The sequence below is a fragment of the Euleptes europaea genome, chromosome 2 (genome assembly GCF_029931775.1).
Source record: "Euleptes europaea isolate rEulEur1 chromosome 2, rEulEur1.hap1, whole genome shotgun sequence".
NCBI lineage: Eukaryota > Metazoa > Chordata > Lepidosauria > Squamata > Sphaerodactylidae > Euleptes > Euleptes europaea.
The window spans coordinates 25,523,426-25,544,523 of record NC_079313.1 but is presented as its reverse complement, the minus strand read 5'-3'; the positions used below and the strand labels follow the sequence as shown (position 1 = coordinate 25,544,523).

At 47.6% G+C, this 21,098-nt stretch overlaps 1 protein-coding gene across 1 annotated transcript; it reads right to left on the bottom strand.

Annotated features, from left to right (window-relative positions):
- Positions 1–2,449: 2,449 nt before the first annotated feature.
- SERPINC1 (serpin family C member 1) lies at positions 2,450–20,208 on the bottom strand. Its single transcript, XM_056845681.1, has 6 exons — positions 19,825–20,208; positions 15,881–16,096; positions 14,136–14,273; positions 13,094–13,487; positions 3,625–3,689; positions 2,450–2,687 (listed from the first exon to the last, which is right to left on the bottom strand). Exons 1-6 carry the CDS (start codon positions 20,197–20,199, stop codon positions 2,514–2,516), a joined length of 1,362 nt encoding a protein of 453 aa, XP_056701659.1. The 5' UTR covers positions 20,200–20,208; the 3' UTR covers positions 2,450–2,513.
- Between the last annotated feature and the right edge of the window lie 890 nt (positions 20,209–21,098).

Here is a 21,098-nt window from a genome sequence, read left to right as displayed (position 1 = left end):
TGGGCATGCAGTCATAAGCCAAGATGGTAGCATTGATGGAATGTCTGGATTGCACATCGTTGATACTGGACAGTATTCCAAATGGCGGCACACACGCTGACTGTGGCCTGGCTTTGGGAAGATCTTTGGGCATTTCTGTAGATGAATGTTCAGAAAGGGCTACGGTCAGCAGTGAATCCTGTCTGATTTTGTCCTACTCCGCTTATCAAACATACAATTTATCTCTCTCTGGTCCATTGGTGTTCTACTCTTGATTCATTTTAACAGGAAACTGTTGAAACACTTCCCTTTAAAATTGTTGCTCCATGAATCTGACTCATAAGATTTACATGGATTATTTTTCTTTTTGGCATTCTGAGGTTTCTTGTTGTACTGTTTCTTTGGTGATGTTGCATTGCTTTGTATTTGTAAAATATATAAACAATGTTCATTCTTCACTTCCAGTGCAGCTGAAGTGGCATCCACCTGTTTGAAACTGATTGACAGCAGAACTGCACAGTAGGTTTTGTGTTAGCTTTTTCCAAAACCCCAGGTCTCAAATTTATCCCTTTAGTCTCCCAATAATATGCAGGCTCATGGGAAGAGAAAGAAAAGGTATGTAAGAAGGTGGTGGCTTTTATAGGCGAGTTTTAGGAAAAGGGGGCGGGAGAAGACTAAACTATAGCCGTGAAAATAAAGACTTGTATAAAACATATTTAAAGCAATTTTGCAAAGAAAGAAAGGAGAAAAGCTCTCACGTTGAACAGCTTTAAAAAAAAAACAATGTGAATGAAAATTTAGCAACCTGGTTAGGAATCTCTGAAAAAATTCTATAAATGTATACTTGAAATTGTTTGTATTTTAAAGCAAATGCATTTTTCCCTCTTTAACACTGTGTAAAAGAAACGTTATGCATGTGAGTGGTTTGAAAATTAAATGGTTTAATACTCAAAGCCCCAGAGTTCAGTGCCTTTATTTCACTGACTGTTCCCTTATTAGAACTGTAGCTTGCTTGTTTGACTGTGGTCATACACATCACCTCTCTCCTGTGAGCCAGCGTGGTGTAGTGGTTCTACTCTGGAGAACTGGGTTTTATTCCCTGCTCTTCCACATGAGTGGCAGACACTAATCTGGTGAACCGGGTTGGTTTCCCCACTCCTATGGATGAAGCCTGCTGGGTGACCTTGGGCTAGTCACAGTTCTCTCCGAACTCTCTCAGCCTCATCTACCTCACAAGGTGTCTGTTGTCGGGAGAGGAAGGAAGGAAGGCAACCCTGTGCCTACGACTCCATACCAGGTAGGTGGCATAGCAGCTGCTAAGCAAAAGTGGGTGGCTGGAGGGATTGCATTTGCCTTGATGGTTTCCAAGTTATTTTAAGCCCTGCCTTACCTGATTCTGCTGTTTGAAAATCAATAGCAACCCTCTGTTTTTTTATTGAAGCTTCTGTGGCAGAAGCAGGACTAGGAATCATCAGCATCGTCAGGGTATCAACAGGTAATGCATGGTCTTGGCTAGGACCTCTTCTGAGAACAGCTATAGAATCCCTCTAAGACCCACTGACAAGAAAGCAAGACCAAACCAGCACAAAGAGAAATTTCTTCAGGTAAACATGTCCATGGATGGGTCACGTATATCTAAGGCTAGGACACATTTTCACTTGCTGGAGTCCTAAAGGTGAGTGTTGTAATAGATGGCAAATTTTTATTGTTAAAGCAGCTGTACACTTTAAAAAAACAGTAGTGTTCCACATTGCTTCCCTTGACTGCTGTGAACAGGATGTAAAGTCTAGAGTCCAGTAGCAGCTTAAAGACTAACAAAATTTCTGGCAGGGTATGGCAGGCTGTGGCTCATAAAAGCTCATAACCTGCCAAAAAAATTGCTAGTCTTTAATACTGGGTTGTTGCTCTTTTCTACTGCTACAGACAGACTAACATGGCTACCCTTCAGGATTTAAAGTCTAGGTTGTATTAATGACTGGTGTCAAGCTATGATTCCATTGGGGATTGGCTTCTAAAGGACTTTTTGTTCTCCCCATTCTTGTTTACTACAGAGGGGTATTGCATAAGGAGGAGGAAACCCACAACCCCTAAAACATCTTTTATTGATGTCCTACCCAGCTTAAGGGTAGGAGCTTATTAGAAGGTTCCATTAATAAATTGGAAGGTTTTTCTGTCTAATCTGTTAGCACATCTGCATGTATTTTCTCTGAACAATTCATTCTTCCAAGATTCAAGCTTTCAAAGAGCTGTGAAATTCTGGCAAGACAGGGATGGCACATGGGGTGAAAGACATGGAGTGAATGGATTAAGCAAATGGCACAGGAGATGATATCTTCATAAGTGAAGGCTTCTCTTCTGGCTTTTGGAGCATGGGATACAACTAAGAAAAAATATGGTCTTTACGAGAAGGTGTCATTCCCAGTTTCTGAACATGTCACAATGGAAGAGAGTCATAAGGAAGATAGCATTTTATTAGCTACATGCCCAGGCAGAGTTGAAGAAGAGGCAGGGCCACCAGGGAACAGCGAAGAAGTTTAAGAACAAGGGTTGGACACTCTGCCCATGAAGAGGATGGCATTGATGGCAACTTCCCTTATGAGCACCAGGAAAGGCCTGTTGGCGTTGAAGACTACCCTGGGTGTTGGAAACGACCGGCCCATCACCAGAACTGTTGTGGCAGCTGCTGCCTCACTGCCTTCCTCATTCACCTGCCAATCAGATGAAAGATGAACACGCATCAGGAACCCACAATTAACAGCACTGCACAAAGGGCTGCCTTCTTCCATGAGGTCCTTACCTTGAGCCCCTTACCATGTACCATGTAGTTACCCCCTTCTTTTTCCTTCACTCTCCCTCCGAAAGATGAGTGAGCACCACTAACTGAGTCATCCCTGTTGTTGTTGTTTTACTTCTTGGAGAGGACTCTGGGTAGGAAGTTTGAGAACTCCTGAACTTTCTCAGTTGTACCCTGCATTGATGAGGCTGTAGGCTGCATGCATGAATACTATGGGAGCAATACTGCATCTGACCCTGCTACCTCTGAGCCTTCCAGTAGACAGCCATGATGGAGAGAAGGCCAGACCTTCCTGCCAAAGTAAGCTGCCAGCAAATCCTGTTGACACGGCCGCAGCTCCCTCCATATACACAGAGTTGGTAATAGGGAAGCCAGCGGGCATTCTTCGGCCAGCCACATTGATCCTTGATGTTACACCCTCTCTTGGGACAGACATGTCTTCATGATGTGCGGTTGAGGCCAATGTGTAGATTTACAAGGTGAGAGAAGGTGCTTGGAGCTCAAACTTACATAGAAACCACATTATCTGACTTCAAAGCCTCCCATCTCTTCAAACGTTTGGATCAAGCAATAAGACTCTTAAAAGGTCTCCATTCTACACAGATTCTAAAATGAATCCTCCAGCAAACCAAAATCCTGATGGATACTTAAAGTAGCACCTTAAGTACAGTTATACCCTTCTAAGTCAAGGGGTATAACTTAGAAAGATATAACTCGGCTATAAACCACTGCTCGTTACATACCACTGAGACATGGCATTAACTTCTTGACTACCGAATTTAAAAATCTAGTTTTTGATGTCCACAACTTAAAGTAGGAGCAGGGAGGGAAAGTGATCTAGCCTGACTTACCTCCAAGAAAGCTTTGTGGAAAGCATCAGATACATAAAGATCATCACGGCCACCGGAAACAATACCTGTAAAAAATGAACTGTAAATGGAGACAGTGCAACTATCATAACTAGCTAGTTGTGAGAAAGCAAAGTGACACAGAAATGTATGATGTAGCAACATATACTGTTTGTTGATTGCTCTGGGGGGAGAGGGACTGAGTCTGGAATGCCTCTTGGTCTACTGAGGTGCTTCAGGCGATGAAACAGTTGGGCAGGCTGCTAGAGTGCAAGTGGAGAAAAACACAAAGCAAAAGAAACCAAACTGTGAGGGTCTCTGTGTATGTGTCTCTGCTTCCCATCACCTGCTATCAGTGAACTCATAAAAGCAGTTCACACCTTCTGGTCTCAGGCGCCAGGCCTGATTGCCCCATGTATCTCCCCCCCCGCTGTTCTTCCTGTCAGTACTCCCTCAGGCCGATGCGGCCTTGGAAGTGTGATAGCTTCACCAGACTTCCTGGGACTCGTCTGATGTTTTGTATTATGCCAAGCTTGTAACTTCCCATAACAATAAGTGTGAACCCCAGTGCCCCAGTGCCCTGGAGTCAATATATTCTGTAAACCCGATTAGCCCCTCACTTGCAACTTGCTATCTGTGCCTGTCTCAGCTCCTGATGTCTTCAATAAATCCTTTGTTTCTTTATCAACGTCTGAACATTTGATTTTGAGAAGTAAACTCAGAGAGAGGGGATCTCTCACATTAAGTTGCAAGTCCTTGCCTCTCGAACTGCTGCTATACCTTTTGGGACAGAATGTCAGGTGATGAGGAAAACACCCCTACTACCCCTGACGCACCGGACGGACCGGTGGTCCCGGAGAAGCCGGATCCCAAGGAGGAGGGTGCCAAGCCAAAGAACCCTGGGGGTCCCATCCCCGACCAAGGCCGAGGACTCTTTAACAATTGGCTGGACTCCCCCAAGGGTTGGTCTCTCTCCCGAACCGCGGCGAAGGATCGCCGTTTGGCCTTCCCCAGCACGGGACTTGAAGGGGACCCGGCGCGCAAGGAGGCCCTGATGGAAGAGGAACGCAGGCAGTGGCTGGAGGATCGCCAAGCCATGCAGGAACAGATGGAGTCCATGCGGCGGGTGATGGGTGAGATGGCCGCGGCCCTGGACGCCTTGAAAGTGCAACCGCCTGCCGGCAACCCCCCGGACGGAACACCGGCAGCCCCCCCCGCGCCTCCTAGCCTCCCGTCCCGTCGGGACCTGAAAGTCACCTATGACGGTTCAGGTGACCAGTTGACCTTTTTCATGGTCCAAGTGGACATTTTTATGCGAGAACAGGGCCGAACCTTCACTTCCGAGGAGTCCCGGGTGCAGTACGTGGCTTCCCTGCTGCAAGGGGAGGCGGCCGCCTGGATGGTGTTGCAGTATGAACTCCGCTCGCCGGTGCTACGAACCCTGGATGAGTTTATGGTAGCACTCCGAAACCGCTTCGAGGACCCGACTCTGGGTGAGCGGGCTAAAGCCTCCCTGATGCAACTGCGCCAAGGGACTAAGTCGGTGGCGCAGTATGCAAGTGAGTTTCAATCACTGGCCAGCCGAATCCTGGACTGGAGTGAGGCTACTTTGGTACAGTGCTTCAGGGAGGGCCTCAACCCGGACCTCCAGCATTGGGCTTTTATGCAAGGGAACCCCCCGGATGTGGAAGGTTGGGTTCGCCACGCTGCCGACATCGAGAATCGCAAACAACTCCTGACCTTGTCCAAACAACGCGTTGGACGAGACCCGAGACCCCGGAGTGACCGGGGCCGAGACTTCCGACCGGGAGGGAGCGGGGGTCCCTCGGCCGCTGAACGCCGTAAACGTTTCGAGACCGGAGTCTGCCTGACCTGTGGAGGAAAGGGGCACTTTGCGTCGCAATGCCCCTCTCGTGCGGGTCGACCAAACCCCCCTCGCCAAGCCCCGACCGAACCGCAGAAGACGGCCGCTGAGGATCAGCCCCGCCGCAGGAGCGGGCCACCGGGCCGGCGTTCCGGCGCACCCTCCGCTCTCCATGCGCGCCCCCAGGATGTGATCTCCACCTCTACAGGCCCAACGGGGTCCCGGATTACAAATACTACTTTTGATTCGGACGGATCCCCGAACGCCACCACCCCATCCCCCTCTTCCAGCGAGGAGGAAGAGTGGGAACAGCCGGCAAAAAACGCCGTCGGTCTGCTGTAGAGGGGGCTCCGCAGCAGACCGCCCCTGTCGTTGTGCAAGGAGCTCCACCGATGGTAAGCGCCCAAGAGGACAATGTGTATGTACGTGTTCACCTGTCCCTACCCAAAGGGGGTCCCAGTTTAGAATTCCCCGCTTTGGTTGACTCGGGGTGTGCCCGCACTATGATTAGTGAGGAAGCCGCCAAGAAACTGGGAGTCCGGCGCAAGCGGCTTCCGGGACCCCTCCGCTTCTCCCAAATGGACGGGAGCGATTTTAAACGGGGCCCAGTGACCCACCGAACTGCTGCCGTGATTATGTCGGTGGGAGAACATTGGGAACGCTTGTATTTTACCATCGCCCCTATTGTAACCCCAGTGGTGTTAGGGATGAACTGGCTACGGGGACATGACCCCTCCATCGACTGGGTTAAACGGGTGCTCTCGTTTCCCGACAGCCCCTGTGGGTTGCATGACAAGGAACGGGTACTCAGGACTCCGGCCGCCGCATTGGTAGGGTCCCCCAACCCGATCTCCATTCCTCCTCAACTTCCCACAGAATACTCGCAGTTTGCGGATGTCTTTGATGTTAAAGAATGTGACGAACTACCTCCCCACAGAGAGACGGACTGTGCCATTGAAATCGTGGGGGAAGGCAAACTGTCTAAAGGGAAGGTCTACCCCATGAGCCCTAGTGAGAAGGCGGTGTTGCGGGACTATTTGGACGCTAACTTGGCGAGGGGTTTCATACGCCCTTCCAAAGCTCCTTATTCGGCCCCGGCCTTCTTTGTGAAGAAAAAGACGGGAGATCTAAGACTGTGTATTGACTTTCGTAGGCTAAACGCGGTCACCCAGTCTAACGCTTACCCTCTCCCTCTTATTCCCGACCTTTTAGCACAATTAAAGGAGGGCCGAATCTTCACCAAACTGGACTTAGTGGAAGCATACCACCGCATCCGCATTAAAGAAGGAGACGAACCCAAAACGGCCTTTTCCAGCTGTTTTGGAATGTTTGAATACCTAGTCATGCCGTTCGGACTTTCGGGGGCCCCCAGTGTGTTTATGCAATTGATTAATGAGGTTTTACATGATTTGCTGTTTCGGGGGGTGGTGGTATTTCTCGATGACATACTTATTTACTCTGAAACCATGGAAGAACATGTGCGCCTAGTGCGAGAAGTGCTCCAGCGGCTGCGGGAGCACAAACTGTATGCTAAGGTATCCAAATGTGAGTTCCACCAACCTTCCATTACATTTCTTGGGTACGTGATTTCCCACCAAGGTTTAGAAATGGACCCCGCCAAGGTCCAGGCGGTGCGAGATTGGGAACCCCCCACTACCCGCCGCCAGCTTCAGCAATTTTTGGGATTCGCTAACTTTTACCGAAACTTCATTCCCAACTTTGCCCAAGTTGCGCTTCCTCTCACCAATCTGTTGCGTACCAAAGACAAGGGGGCTAGTGCCACGCTTCCCTCAGCCCGTTTGCAATGGTCCCCCCAGTGCCAGCAGGCTTTTGAGTGTTTAAAACTACTCTTTTCATCCGAACCCGTTTTGGCCCACCCAGATTGCACCAAGCCTTTCGTGGTGCAGGTGGATGCTTCGGATGTGGCCATGGGTGGGGCCCTATTGCAGAGAGATGAGGGGGGGCGGTTGAGACCATGCGCCTACTTCTCCAAAAAGTTTTCCCAGTCCGAAATTAACTGGGCTATTTGGGAGAAGGAGGCGGCGGCGGTCAAACATGCCCTCACCATATGGAGGCACTTTTTAGAAGGTGCCGAACAGCCGTTTGAAGTGTGTACCGATCACAAGAATCTTGAGGCTCTCAAGGGAGCTAGAAAGCTCAACGCCAAACAAATTCGGTGGGCCCAATTCTTCGCTAAATTCCGGTTCACTCTCAAACATGTCCCGGGGAGGGACAATGCCCTGGCCGACGCTCTGTCTCGACTCCCCCAGTATCGCAACGATTTCGATCGCCCGGTCGACTCCCTGTTCACGCCCGAGCAGCGTGGGGAGGTCCCCGGCTTAGCCGTCACCACCCGCTCCCAAGCCCATCGACCTGAGAACCCCCCTACGCTCAAGGGTATCCCGGAAGCCTTCCAACAGCGGCTCCGGGACGCTTCCTTACAGGAGGAGGGGCACCATCTCCTCCCTACTGGCCTGGAACGAACCAACACTTGGTGGATGCAAGGGGGGAAACTGTATGTCCCGTCCTCCCTTCGCAAGGAGGTATTGGGTCTTGTACATGGTGCCAGATTGGCGGGTCATTTTGGCTTCATTAAAACACTTCACCTGGTACGGAGGCAGTTCTGGTGGCCCGGTATGAGAGCCGACGTGGAGCTGTATGTGCGCAGCTGCCCCACTTGCGCCACAGCTAAGAAACGGATGGGAAAACCCCCCGGGCTTCTTAAACCGCTGGAGAACCCCTCCCGCCCATGGGAAGTCATAGCCATGGATTTTATCACCGACCTACCTCCTAGTCGGGGAAAAACGGTTCTCTGGGTAATCACGGACCTTTTTTCCAAACAGGTCCATTTTGTTCCATGTGCAGGTCTTCCTTCAGCCCAGGGTTTGGCTAAACTATTTGTTACACATGTCCTCAGGCTACACTCGGTACCGAGGAAGGTCCTCTCCGACCGGGGGGTCCAGTTTGTTGCCAAATTCTGGCGAGCGTTTCTAAAGCTCATGGGGGTGGAGGAACAGGGTTTGTCTTCCGCCTATCACCCCCAAACGGATGGTCAAACGGAACGAGTAAACGCGGTGGTAGAATGTTATTTGCGTTGCTATGTCAATTTCCACCAGGATGACTGGGTCGACCTGCTGCCATTCGCCGAATATGCGTACAACAATGCGCCTCATTCCTCTACCGGCTTTAGTCCCTTCCAAGTAATATACGGGACGGAATTCGGTCCTTTCGGTTCCGCCCCCGTCACGCCAGAGCTCCAAACCACCCCTGATCTTCAGGAGTGGATCCAGGCAGTTAAATCTACCTGGCCGTGGCTGCTCAAAAATCTTGAGAAGGCAAAAAGCAAGTACAAGGAACAAGCAGACAAACACCGGTCTCCGGGATGGGAGCTAAAGGTGGGGGAGCAAGTGTACCTGTCCACCAAAAACCTCCGCTCCCTGCGGCCCTGCAAAAAACTGAGCGACCGTTATGTGGGACCTTTCCCCATTACCAGAGTGATCAATGAGGTTACCGTGGAACTGAAACTCCCAAAGACTCTCAAGGGGGTCCATCCGGTTTTTCATATTAGTCTTCTCAAACCGTATGTGGCAGCCCCCCAGTTCCACCCCCCTCCCGACCGTGAGATTCCTACTGTGGTAGGAGGGGATACCCATCTGGAAATATCCAAGGTCTTAGATTCCAAATGGAAGAAGGGGAAACTGTTTTACTTTGTTCGTTGGAAAAACCTTGGGTCCGCTCACGACGAGTGGGTGGCCGCACCCCACATGGCGGCCCCTCGCTTGGTCCGAGAATTCCACCTCGCTTATCCCGATAAGCCTCGCCCTCTCGAGGACCCCGGAGGGGGGCCTTAAGGGGGGCAGAATGTGAGGGTCTCTGTGTATGTGTCTCTGCTTCCCATCACCTGCTATCAGTGAACTCATAAAAGCAGTTCACACCTTCTGGTCTCAGGCGCCAGGCCTGATTGCCCCATGTATCTCCCCCCCCGCTGTTCTTCCTGTCAGTACTCCCTCAGGCCGATGCGGCCTTGGAAGTGTGATAGCTTCACCAGACTTCCTGGGACTCGTCTGATGTTTTGTATTATGCCAAGCTTGTAACTTCCCATAACAATAAGTGTGAACCCCAGTGCCCCAGTGCCCTGGAGTCAATATATTCTGTAAACCCGATTAGCCCCTCACTTGCAACTTGCTATCTGTGCCTGTCTCAGCTCCTGATGTCTTCAATAAATCCTTTGTTTCTTTATCAACGTCTGAACATTTGATTTTGAGAAGTAAACTCAGAGAGAGGGGATCTCTCACACAAACACAGTTAAGAGCACATTACTGTGTTTACTCTGGTGGCAGCGAAGCAAGCTCACTTCTCTGCCACCATTGCGTCTCGCACCATCCAGCATCTGCTGGCATCCAGCAGAGCTTTTCCAGGTTATGAAGGGGCTCTCATCTCAAGCCCCACAGGATGTTGACCTGGAACATATACCAGCTCGCCATGATACCTTTGCAATGCATTTTGCAGTTAAAATTGCATGCATTCGCCAAATCTTAGACACCACAGTTGGACTGGTTCAATCTCAGGATGTTATTGGAGTGCAATCTGGTCCTAGTTGTATGGATGACTTTCAGTTGGTGAGGCTTGATGAAGAGGACAAGGTGCTTCAAAGTGTGTGACCCACCACATCCACTCTTGACCCCTTGACCCTGACCACTAATAGTATAAAGCTGGGCTGGGTTGGCTGACTGGGTCCAGGAGGTCATAAATGCCTCTCCGCAGGTGTAGTTCCAACCACTTTGGAAGAGGTGGTTGTGAGATTCCGCCTAGGAAAGGCATCCCTGAACCCAAATAACCTCAACAAGTATTGCCTAGTGGCTAACATTACATTCTTAGGCCAGGTGCTCAACAGATGGTGGCTACACAACTTCAGGCGGTCTTGGAAGAGATGGATTATCTAGACCTATTTGAGTCTGGATTCAGGCCTGGCCTATACAGATGACACCCAGCTACGTTTCCTTAACAGCTAAGCAAGTGGCCTGTGGAAGTGGCTGGTTTGCCAGTTACAACTGTTCCTCGAAAAGTGTGATCTAGGCTACTGGCTGGGGTTGTTTACAGGGGTTTGCATCACTGAGCTGAAAATTCTGCACTGACTAGGCTTATTTAATAACCGTATATTTAACCTGTTTTTATATAGTTGTTTTCTAGTTTCAATATAATCGAAGTTAGACCCACTTCACTTACAAAGCAATGTCTTGTCTAAGAAACGTAGTCTTAAACATCTACACTTTGTTATGTGTATTGTATTGCCTTTTTGTGTTTTGTATTGTCTTGTATTGTGATGATACATTTTATAAAATGAAAAATACTTTAAAAAAAAAGTTCTTCACTGGTTACCTATTTGTTTCAAAGTGCTGGTTCTTATTTCCGAGGCCCTTAATGGCTTAGGGGCATTAAGCCCTGTTCACAGTGCCCCCCACTTTCAAAGGTGAAGCGGATGGTGATTCGAGACGGAGCTTTTTCTTGTGGAGGCACCCCTTGTGGTTCACCTAGGACCTACTTTACTTTGTTTTAAGTGCCAGGCCAAAAAACATATTTTTATCCAGGCTGTTATTTAGGGGTTTACCTAACCACGTCTGCATCTGCTTTATGGATTTTTTTTTGTGTGTGTGTGTGCTGTTCATGCCCAATGGCTTATCTTTAATATTGTGACATGTTTTTAATTGTAAGCCACCTCCAGCAGGACTCTGGAGAGGTGGCGGAGAAATATCCTAAATAAAGGGATGGCTCACTTGAGCTAGCATTTCACCTATAACACTCTCCCCCCAAAAGTCTCTACTTTGACTGCCAGTAAAGAGGGAATGGCAGTGGTATATTTGCTGATTCTGGCCATGCATCTGGCACTGGTGCTCCTAGGGGGGCATAAGCAGCTGCACGGATCAGAGGGAACAACAGCTGTGGGACAATTTAACAGACTGCAGAAGCAGTGATAACTAGGGTTGCCAGTTCCAGGTTGGAAAACACCTGGAAATTTTTGGGACAGAGTCTGAGGAGGGCGGGGTTTAGGGAGGGGAAGGACTTAAATGCCATAGAGTGCAACTGCTCAAAGCGGCCATTTTCTCCAGGGAAATCAGCTGGAGATCAGTTGTAATAATGAGATCTCCAGCCACCACCTGGAGGTGGCAACCCTAGTGATGATGGGTATACTACCAAGGAGATTCTGGCGTGGCTTCTGAGTTGGTCAGTAAAACACCATACAGGGATGAACTGATGTTCCTCTCATTCAGAAGGAGAGGGGCAAAGTCTCTGGAAAGGCCTTCTGTATGCCCTTATGTATTTTCAATTAGTACTGGGTACAAGTTGGCTCTGAAGGAAGCTTCTCCGTTACCAGTTTGCGGGAATACTCAGGGTAAGCATCCTTAATTTATCTGACAAATGCCCAGAAATGGCAGAAATAGTGGCTGGAAGTTTGTGTGCAAACACTGTGAGGCTACTTCGAGCAAGGCAGTTTCTATCTTGCAGCCAAAGAAAGAATGTGAGAGCCCTTCTGGATCATACCAGTGATCCTTCTATTCCAACATCATGACTCCCACTCTGGAGGACCAACAAACATGATATGCAGGCCAAGGCCTTCCCTTGATGTTGCCTTCTAGCACTGATATTTAGACGCTTACTGGCTCTGACTATGGAGGTTCTCTTTGGTAACCATGGGTAGTAGGAATTAATGGTTTACTCCTCCATGAGTCTGTTTAATCCCCCTTTAAAGCTACAGCTGATAGAGATCAAGTTCACCTGGAGAAAGTGACTGCTTTGGCAACTGGGCTCTATGGCACTGAAAATGTCTGCTTTGGCAATTGGACTCTATGGCATTGAAGTCCCTCCCCACCCCAACCCCACACTCCTCAGGCTCCACCCAAAAAAACGCCAGGTATTTCCCAACCTGGAACTGGCAACCCTATTATCTGTGCTTGTGGCCATTGCTATATCCATTGGCAGTGAACTCCAAAATTAAGTGGGGTGGGGAGAGAGAGAATATGTGTGCGACATCTACTAATTTTGCATAATTGTTTATAATTTGGATGTATAATTGTGAACCCATTCTTTAAACGATTGCAGAATTCAGACTTCTGGTGCCAGCAGCATCTAGCAGCAAAAGGAAAATGGGGCAGGTAAACTAGGTGGCATAAAGAACTGTTCAGAGAATGTAAGCTGGATCCTCCCCTCGCAGAGATGCTTTCCTCTTATAAAAGGAACTTTAATCCCACACAAGACAGAATCTTGGACTGGGAACTCCTTCCACCAGAAGAAAGTGCCTCCACTAGAAGAAAAGGTCATTGGTTTCCAACCCTTTGCCTATTGACTATGAAAGAGCAACAAGCAGGGCACAGAAATTGCATGTATTCTCTGAGAATATGCATGTACGTGCCAGCATGCCTCTACAGTTGTTGCTATTTTTTAGAGAATTAAATATGAGAATCTCAGGAGACCAAATGGACTTTACAATGACCATCAATAAATATTGTGCCAGTTCCTATGGATAGATTTGGTGGAACCCCAAATATTACGCTGATTAGCTGTAAGGGCGCATGGGTAACCTGCATCCAACAAGAGTTCTTCAAGACTCACCTGGCAATCTGGCAGCTCCAGGGTCGAAGAGATCCTCCAGGCCCATTTGGTGAAGTTTTTCCTTCACACTGAAGCTGTCCTCTATCCGGAAACGGGGCACGTACACTGAGAGGGTGACCTCCCGGAGGGAGTTCAGCCAGCCTTGCCAGCTGTCCGATGTCATCTCCCTCTCTACATTTACTAGAGGTGTATCCTTAAAGGGCAGGATCAGCACCATGGTGATATCCTCTCCTTTGTATGGCAGCTCCAGAACCTGCACTTTGGCGCTTGGGATAGAAGCGTAGCGAAATGCGGCTTCCTGGAACATCGAAGGCACAAAGCAAGGCTCGGCAGTGGCTCGGAAGAACTTCTCCAGTTTTGTGTTTTCAGGACGGAATTTTGATTTCCAGTGGCCCTGTTATCAGTACGGCAAAAGGAAAGCAAATGATCAGCAAATGAGTTTACTGATACCAGCTCTTTGTTGGTCTCTTGCTCTGAATTTTGATGAAGTCGATCTTTAAATTATAAAAGGTTGCTGACATCTGTTCTAACTGTTTTGCTGAGTTGGGCAAAGCCAAACTTCACCCCTGGGCCTGGTTAAAGAGAACGTTTCTCTTCCCCTTTGGCAGAAGAGAAGGTTAAGGGGTGACATGATAGCCATGTTTAAATATTTGAAGGGATGCCACGTTAATGAGGGAACTAGCTTGTTCTCTGTTGCTTCAGAGACTAGGACACGGAGAAATGGATTTAAAGTAAGAGAAAAACGATTACACCTAAACATTAGGAAGAACTTTCTGACGGTGAGGGCGGTTCGACGGTGGAATGCGCTGCCTTGGGGTGGAGTCCCCGTCTTTGGAGGTCTTTAAGCAGAGGTTGGATGGCCATCTGTCGGGAGTGCTTTGATTGTGGGATCCTGCATGGCAGGGGGTTGGACTGGATGGCCCTTGTGGTCTCTTCCAACCTTGTGTGATTTTGTGATTTGGCATATTCCCTCCCTTCTTTGGCAATCTATTCTTATTTGCTTTTCATCAGTCGTGCTCTCCCTACAGTCTTTTCTCCATACCTTAAAGTAAATGGTATTGACCAGCACCAGAACAGTCTGGTCATTAATTGCTCCTTCTGGGATCACATCTGTGATGCGCCTCTCTGTTTTGTTTGCAATCCACTCATTAATGAGACTCCTGGACAATTCTGGCTTCTCCTGGAAACAGCAACACAATGAGAGGTAATTTTCACATGCCTCACTGAAAGAGCAAAAACCAAAAGAAAGGAGAGATGTCCCCCAAAACAGTAACAAGTTATAAGAACATAAGAAAGGCCCTGCTGGATCATACCAAGGTCCATCAAGTCCAGCAGTCTGTTCACACAGTGGCCAACCAGGTGCCTCTAGGAAGCCGCAAACAAGATGACTGCAGCAGCACCATCCTGCCTGTGTTCCACAACACCTAATGTAATAGTCTTGCCTTCTGGAATAAGGGTACCTGAGGACTTCCCTAATTTCTTCCACCTCTAATGTTTTAAGAGTGCAGGTTGGGGCAACTGCTATTGGTCAGCAACTTTTGCCAGGAAAAAAAATCCAGCTGGATTAATCCATTCATTTTGCTCTGGGGCAAATAACACACACAGCGGTGCCTGCCATATGGTCCAGCAGTCTGACTTCTATCTAGATTCTGGGCATGCTATCTGAAACCCATTTGGGCCATTAGCTACCCCAGAAATAGTAAAGCCCCCTGACCCTTGTGGGTCCAGTGATAAGGAACAGAATGTGCAGGCAAACCTGCCCAATTGTTTATTGAGCAATAAGCCCATTTCTGACTTCCTTAGCTCTAGCCATGAGGGCAATCACATTTATGATGGACTGACTTGGTTCATCTGTCCCCAGTAGGCTTTGCTGTGGTCTAAGTAGAAAATTCTGAGCAATCCCTGGAGGTAAAAAATATGTGTCCTCAGATCCTCCCTCACCTTTTTTGTAGAGGTTGCCAGGAGCAGACACAATCGGTGATTTGCACAATAAGCTAATGCCGTGTTTGAGGTTTGGGGGATGGGAATGCAGGAGTCCTAACACATATTTAAACATTATGTGGCTGCATTTGCACTTGCGATACTTGGAAGTGTGCCCTTGTATACATACACCTTTTGCCACTATATAAGGACCTGCATCATGTCAGCTGGCATTATTTTTGCATTGCGTTTTGCAAAACTACTTCAGTAAGTTAGTTTCCCAGCTGCAAGCTGACACACAGGAAAGCCACGCACCCAAAACTCTTTCCCTTTCGGTTTTGGGGCTCCCCAGTCTAACACACTCCCTAAGCCAGCAGAGTGACAATGTGCGAACAGAGAGCAAAGTGCAAGACTTAATCACTCATACTCTCAGGCCCCAGAATTTTTGAGAAACGGACTGCTCTAGAACTAACTCACTGCTGCAGCCAAATCTAGAACCATAGACATGCAGGATGGGCAAAATGAGGCAACACTGGTCAGGTTACCAACTCCAGCCTGGAAAATTCCTGGAGATTTGGGGGTGGAGCCTGGAGAGGACAGGGTTTGGGGAAGGACCTCAGAGGAGTATAGTGCCATAGAGTCCACCCTCCAAAACAACCATTTCTCCAGGGGAAGTGACCTCTGTAGTCTGGAGATCAGTTGTAATTCCAGGAGATTGTCAGGCCCCCCTGATGATGGTCTGACAAAAAAGAGGGCCAAGAGTGCTTTCAGAAGACGATGACAGGTATACACAGAAATGCACAATTGACAGAGCAGCAGATAACTCACTCGTCATCCATCCCTCACCTCTGTACATCTGTGACTTACCTTGAAGTTCAAAGGCCAGAGTTTGGCTCCATAAACCACTTCACTGATGTTCTGGTAGGTCTCATTGAAGACCAGGGACTTCTCTCCAAACAGGCGGTTGGCTGACACCAACTCTGAGGATTGGTTGGCTTTCTTGTACAGCCGGCAGTTCAGTTTGGCGAAAAAGAAATGGACCTGGTCTGATGTCTTCTCTGAAATAGTGTCAAACTGGAAAACCTAGAGAAACAAAGCCATGAGGAAAGGAAACAGAGGCCAAGCCTGAAAGACACACAAAATCTCCTTGTGAGTCTTAGGAATTCACATGGCAGAGTATCAACCTGCAACTATCACGTGGCCAGAATTTAGTCACGCTGGAATAGAAAAAGAAGTCAGTGTAGATAAACGAACATCCTGGACTCTCTGGGATTGGGCGAGGGGGAGAGAAAACTAGTTTTATAATCAGGAACGAGGCCAAGGAGTACAGGAAAGCTAGTTTAGGGAGCCAGCATGGTGTAGTGGTTAAGAGCAGTGGTTTGGAGTGGTGGATTCTGATCTGGAGAACCAGGTTTGATTCCCCACTCCTCCACATGAGCGGCGAAGGTTAATCTGGTGAACTGGATTTGTTTCCCCGCTCCTACACACGAAGCCAGCTGGGTGACCTTGGGCTAGTCACAGCTCTCTCAGCCCCACCCACCTCACAGGGTGTCTGTTGTGGAGAGGGGAAGGGAAGGTGATTGTAAGCCGGATTGAGTCTGCCTTAAGTGGTAGAGAAAGTCGGCATATAAAAACCAACTTTTCTTCTTTAGCAAATGGAGATGGGTTTCTAGGATCCTTTCTCTGTAGTGACAGACAGAGCACAGAAATGCACCCCAGAGACACAGCAGCTAATCGGAGTAGGGCTCTGAATCAGCTAACAGCCGCCATGTTCTCATGAGGTTAACATTTGTCATGGGGAGGGGTGGGGAAATCAGTTAGGAAATCTGAGGAGCTATCAGATATGTGGATAAGATTCCTTGTTGAGGGAACCTGAGTTCTATAGAGGTGTTACAGTGGGCCAGCAGGATGGTGTGTAACTTACGTAGTTGCAAGCATGTGGTAATATGTTATAAACCCACCTGAGAGAGTTTTTCCCCGAGGAATGCACTATGTAAAACTTAACATCCCATAACAGTCCCGGCCTGGCTGGGAATGAGGGTGGGCTATAAATTTAATAAATAAATAAACTCCTGGTTCATTGTTAATATTTATCTCAGTTGTGTGTCTCATTGAAATAAACTTTGCTCTTCTTCGCTTTTAAAAGCCAACCATCTCGCACCTGTCTGTTTGCCTCAGTTATCAATCCAGTCTCGGATGGGTTATACTTAGGCCCAGATTCTACCCCCTTCAAGTACTTGAAGGGCTGTCATATGGAGGATGGTGCCGAGTTGTTTTCTGTTGTCCCAGAAGATCGGACCAGAACCAACGGGTTGAAATTAAATGAAAAGAGTTTCCATCTAGACATTTGGAAGAACTTTCTAACAGTTGGAGTGGTTCCTCAGTGGAACAGGCTTCCTTGGGAGGTGGTAAGCGCTCCTTCCCTGGAGGTTTTTAAGAAGAGGCTAGATGGCCATCTGTCAGCAATGCTGATTCTATGACCTTGGACAGTTCATGGGAGGGAGGGCACCTTGGTCATCTTCTGGGCATGGAGTAGGGGTCACTGGGGGTGTGTGGGGGAAGTAGTTGTGAATTTCCTGCATTGTGCAGGGGATTGGACTAGATGATCCTGGTGGTCCCTTCCAACTCTATGATTCTGTGATTCTAACTTTTCTCATTTAATTTCCCACTAGGAACTCCAGTGGAGTGGGGTACAAATGAAATTGTGTTGTGGTGGAGGGAAAATTCCTGTGGGGTGGTGGCTTGCCCCCAGGAAATCTGTCACACACCTACTCAAGCACACTGACTTCAATGCAGTTAGAAGGATGTAACAGTGCTTAGGAGTTCATGGTTAGAAAATCTGCTGAGAACATTCGATGGCAAGAGTTAAGGCATGGAAATTATACATTAAGCCACAGGTTAACAATTGCATCTTGTCCATATTATGTAAGAATTTACACCTAGAAATTAGACTCCCTACACCCACATTTTGCTTTGATCTTTCAGCAAGGTATTAAGCTTAGTGAATATGTCCAAGCTGAAATTCAGTAGGTGCTGCTTTCCCAAACACTTGCTACCAGAACACCTAATGATTTTCTGCCTAGCACATCTGTACAAGACACACTGATTTCCTGATTACACCCCTTCCTAGTGAAAACATCCAGGAAGAAAATCAACAGGCTCTCCAATAATGTGTTACATTCACAACTCATTTATTTCAGCCAGACACATTGTTAAAGGTCATGCTGCTCCCCCTCTGTAGCATCAACTTTAGTAAATGTTGACAAAAATCTAACCTGCTATAGGTACATTAAATGAATTGCAGTCTGATTCTTCTATAATGTTGCCCCACCAGTACAGTTCAAATCTGAATACTTCAGTGGACTGCTTTAGTGAGTCACTGTATTCTAGTCATGGCAGTAGCTGAGGAATCATACAGCTCCTCTAGATTTATGCCATGTTTTCCACTCCTAAGTAATATTTTTCCTAACAGATACCTGTGAAACCGAACATCAACAGAGTTTGTCCAACCGCTTCCTCAGTAAAGGTGCTAGCACCAGGTCATCACTGACCCATGGGGTGACATGGCATCTCAGCGTTTACTAGGCAGACTTTATTTACAGGGTGGTTTGCCATTGCCTTCCCCATTCGTCCCCAGACAGGCTTGTTCACCTTCTACACTTGACCCCTCAGAACGATGGAAGGCTGAGTCAACCTTGAGCCAGCTACCTGAAACCGACTTCCGTCAAGATTGAACTCAAGACTTGAGCAGAGCTTTGACTGCAGTACTGCAATTTACCACTCTGCGCCATGGGGCTCCTACTTCCTAGATAAGCATACAATTATTATTAATATATTGCTTATTTTTCCTATGTATGTTTAATCATGCAAGAATACATATTCCTGGCTACTGCTAGCTAACTAGCAATAGATCAGTTCTGAACACAAAAAGCACAGTGGTGTATTTAAGTGTTAAAGGATATCATAAAATGAGTGAGGCAATACTGGAGCAATTAGTGACTTATTTTGCAGAGCTATATAGGTCTGCAAGATTTATTTTGCTAGTTATTGTGTTTTGTCTAGATACTCCAAAAAAATCTTTATGTTCCATACCCATGAAATAACTAGGATCCTGAGAGGGGACTTGCAATTTAAAGCTGAGATTATATAAATTAAAATCTTTTTTATATAAAATCCTGCCTCAGCTTTACATCACACTTTCTAGTATGACAGATTTCTGCAAGAGTTGTTTTCTGATGTCAGGTGAAGAAGCATACGCAGCAAATAAGATGACATTATTCGCAGTGGCAGCACAAAACACAAGGTATAAATCTGTAGAGTCAAAAGCTGTGTCCTGTCCTGGGAGATAATTTGTTGTATAAAACCGCTGAGATATGTTGGTTTGCAACATCAGCTGTGGCAAAGATGCCTAGCTACTCATAATAAAGTGCTTTTGCCATGATCTAAACAAAGAAATGGAACTAATACACACGGACCAAATTCCACATAGAATCAGAGAAGATGAACAAGTCTGTCTGAGTGTGTGTGTTAAGCGCCATCAAGTCGCGTCCGACTCATGGTGACCCTATGAATCAATGTCCTCCAAAATGTCCTAACCTTAACAGCCTTGCTCAGATCTTGCAAACTGAGGGCCATGGCTTCCTTTATAGAGTAAATCCATCTCTTGTTGGGTCTTCCTCTTTTCCTGCTGCCTTCAATTTTTCCTAGCAAAAAGCCTGTCTGTAGTGAACCTTAAACAATCTTCCAACAGGAAATCTTTGCTTAGACTTAAGAATAAACAAGGTCCAGACTCATTCCAACCCTTGTCTTACCTTCATGAGTTGCTCCAGTGTGCTGCCACAGGCTCCAAGCTTGGTCATGGCAAAGGCTGTGGAGATGCTGAGAGGGGACATGAAGATGTTCTCATTGTCATTCTTTGAGTCTGCCAAGCGCTTGTAGAAGAGAGCAGCAAAGCGGGAATTGGCCTTGGATAGCTCCCAGACGCGGGGGTTGGTAAAGTCAGGGATTTTCTCCTCCTCAGGCCCTTCACTCACACCTTCTTGGGGTTTCTTGTCTGGGTTGCGGTAGATGCATATTGGGTTTACTGGGATATCTCGTGGCTTGGCAGTGCAGATATCATCCACTAGGCGGGGCTGGGGAGCCACAGCAGACCATGTGCAGACAAGCAGAAATAACAGCAGATGCATCTTCCCGTAATCAGATGAAAAAAGCTGGGGTGGGGTGCAAGTAATAAGAAAAGAACCATAGAATCATAGAGTTGGAAGGAACCACCAGGGTCATCTAGTCCAACCCCCTGCACAATGCAGGAAATTCACAACTACCTCCCCCACACACACCCAGTGACCCCTACTCCATGCCTAGAAGATGGCCAAGATGCCCTCCCTCTCATGAACTGCCAAAGGTCATAGGATCAGCATTGCAGCTTTCTCTCACAAAAAGTTAATTTAAAAAGTATCCACTCAAACCAGTCAAACAAAATACATCTTAACTGAGAGAGCCAGGGTGGTGTAGTGGTTAAGAGCGGTGGACTCTAATCTGGAGAACCGGGTTTGATTTCCTACTCCTCCACATGAGCGGCAGACTCTAATCTGGTGAACTGGATTGGTTTCCCCACCCCTACACATGAAGGCGGCTGGGTGACCATGGGCTAGTCACTCTCTCAGCCCCACCTACCTCACAAGGCTAACGTTGTAGGGAGAGGAAGGGAAGGTGATTGTAAGCCGGTTTGATTCTCCTTAAAAAGGTAGAGAAAGTCGGCATATAAAACCCAACTCTTCTTCTTCTTCTTCTACATGGAGAAGTCTCTGCGCAGCAACTAGTCTTCCTGGTGGGTTATTTTGAAAAGTAAAAGAGGGTGCTCCAACCCTCAGTAAAATAGGGTGCTCCAACCCTCAGTCCCAAAAGCAGGGGTCCCCAATCTCATCAATCCTGTTGGGCAGTTTTGGACTGTTGAGAAAATAGACAGGGCGCCATTACATCGTGCCAGTATTTGCTGCTCCTCTCATTTGTTAGTTTTAAAAGTTCTAGGCTGAGGACCACGTTGAGCAGATTAACCTTTGCTTGTCCTGTTTGGAGCTGAAGGAGA

Excerpts from the sequence above, each read along its gene's own strand:
- SERPINC1 (XM_056845681.1), bottom strand. The coding sequence starts at position 20,199 with ATGCATCTGCTGTTATTTCTGCTTGTCTGCACATGGTCTGCTGTGGCT. Across the intron at positions 13,488-14,135 it reads TCAATACCATTTACTTTAAG|GGCCACTGGAAATCAAAATT; the intron begins GTATGGAGAAAA and ends TACTGATAACAG. Across the intron at positions 2,688-3,624 it reads TCCACAAAGCTTTCTTGGAG|GTGAATGAGGAAGGCAGTGA; the intron begins GTAAGTCAGGCT and ends TCTGATTGGCAG.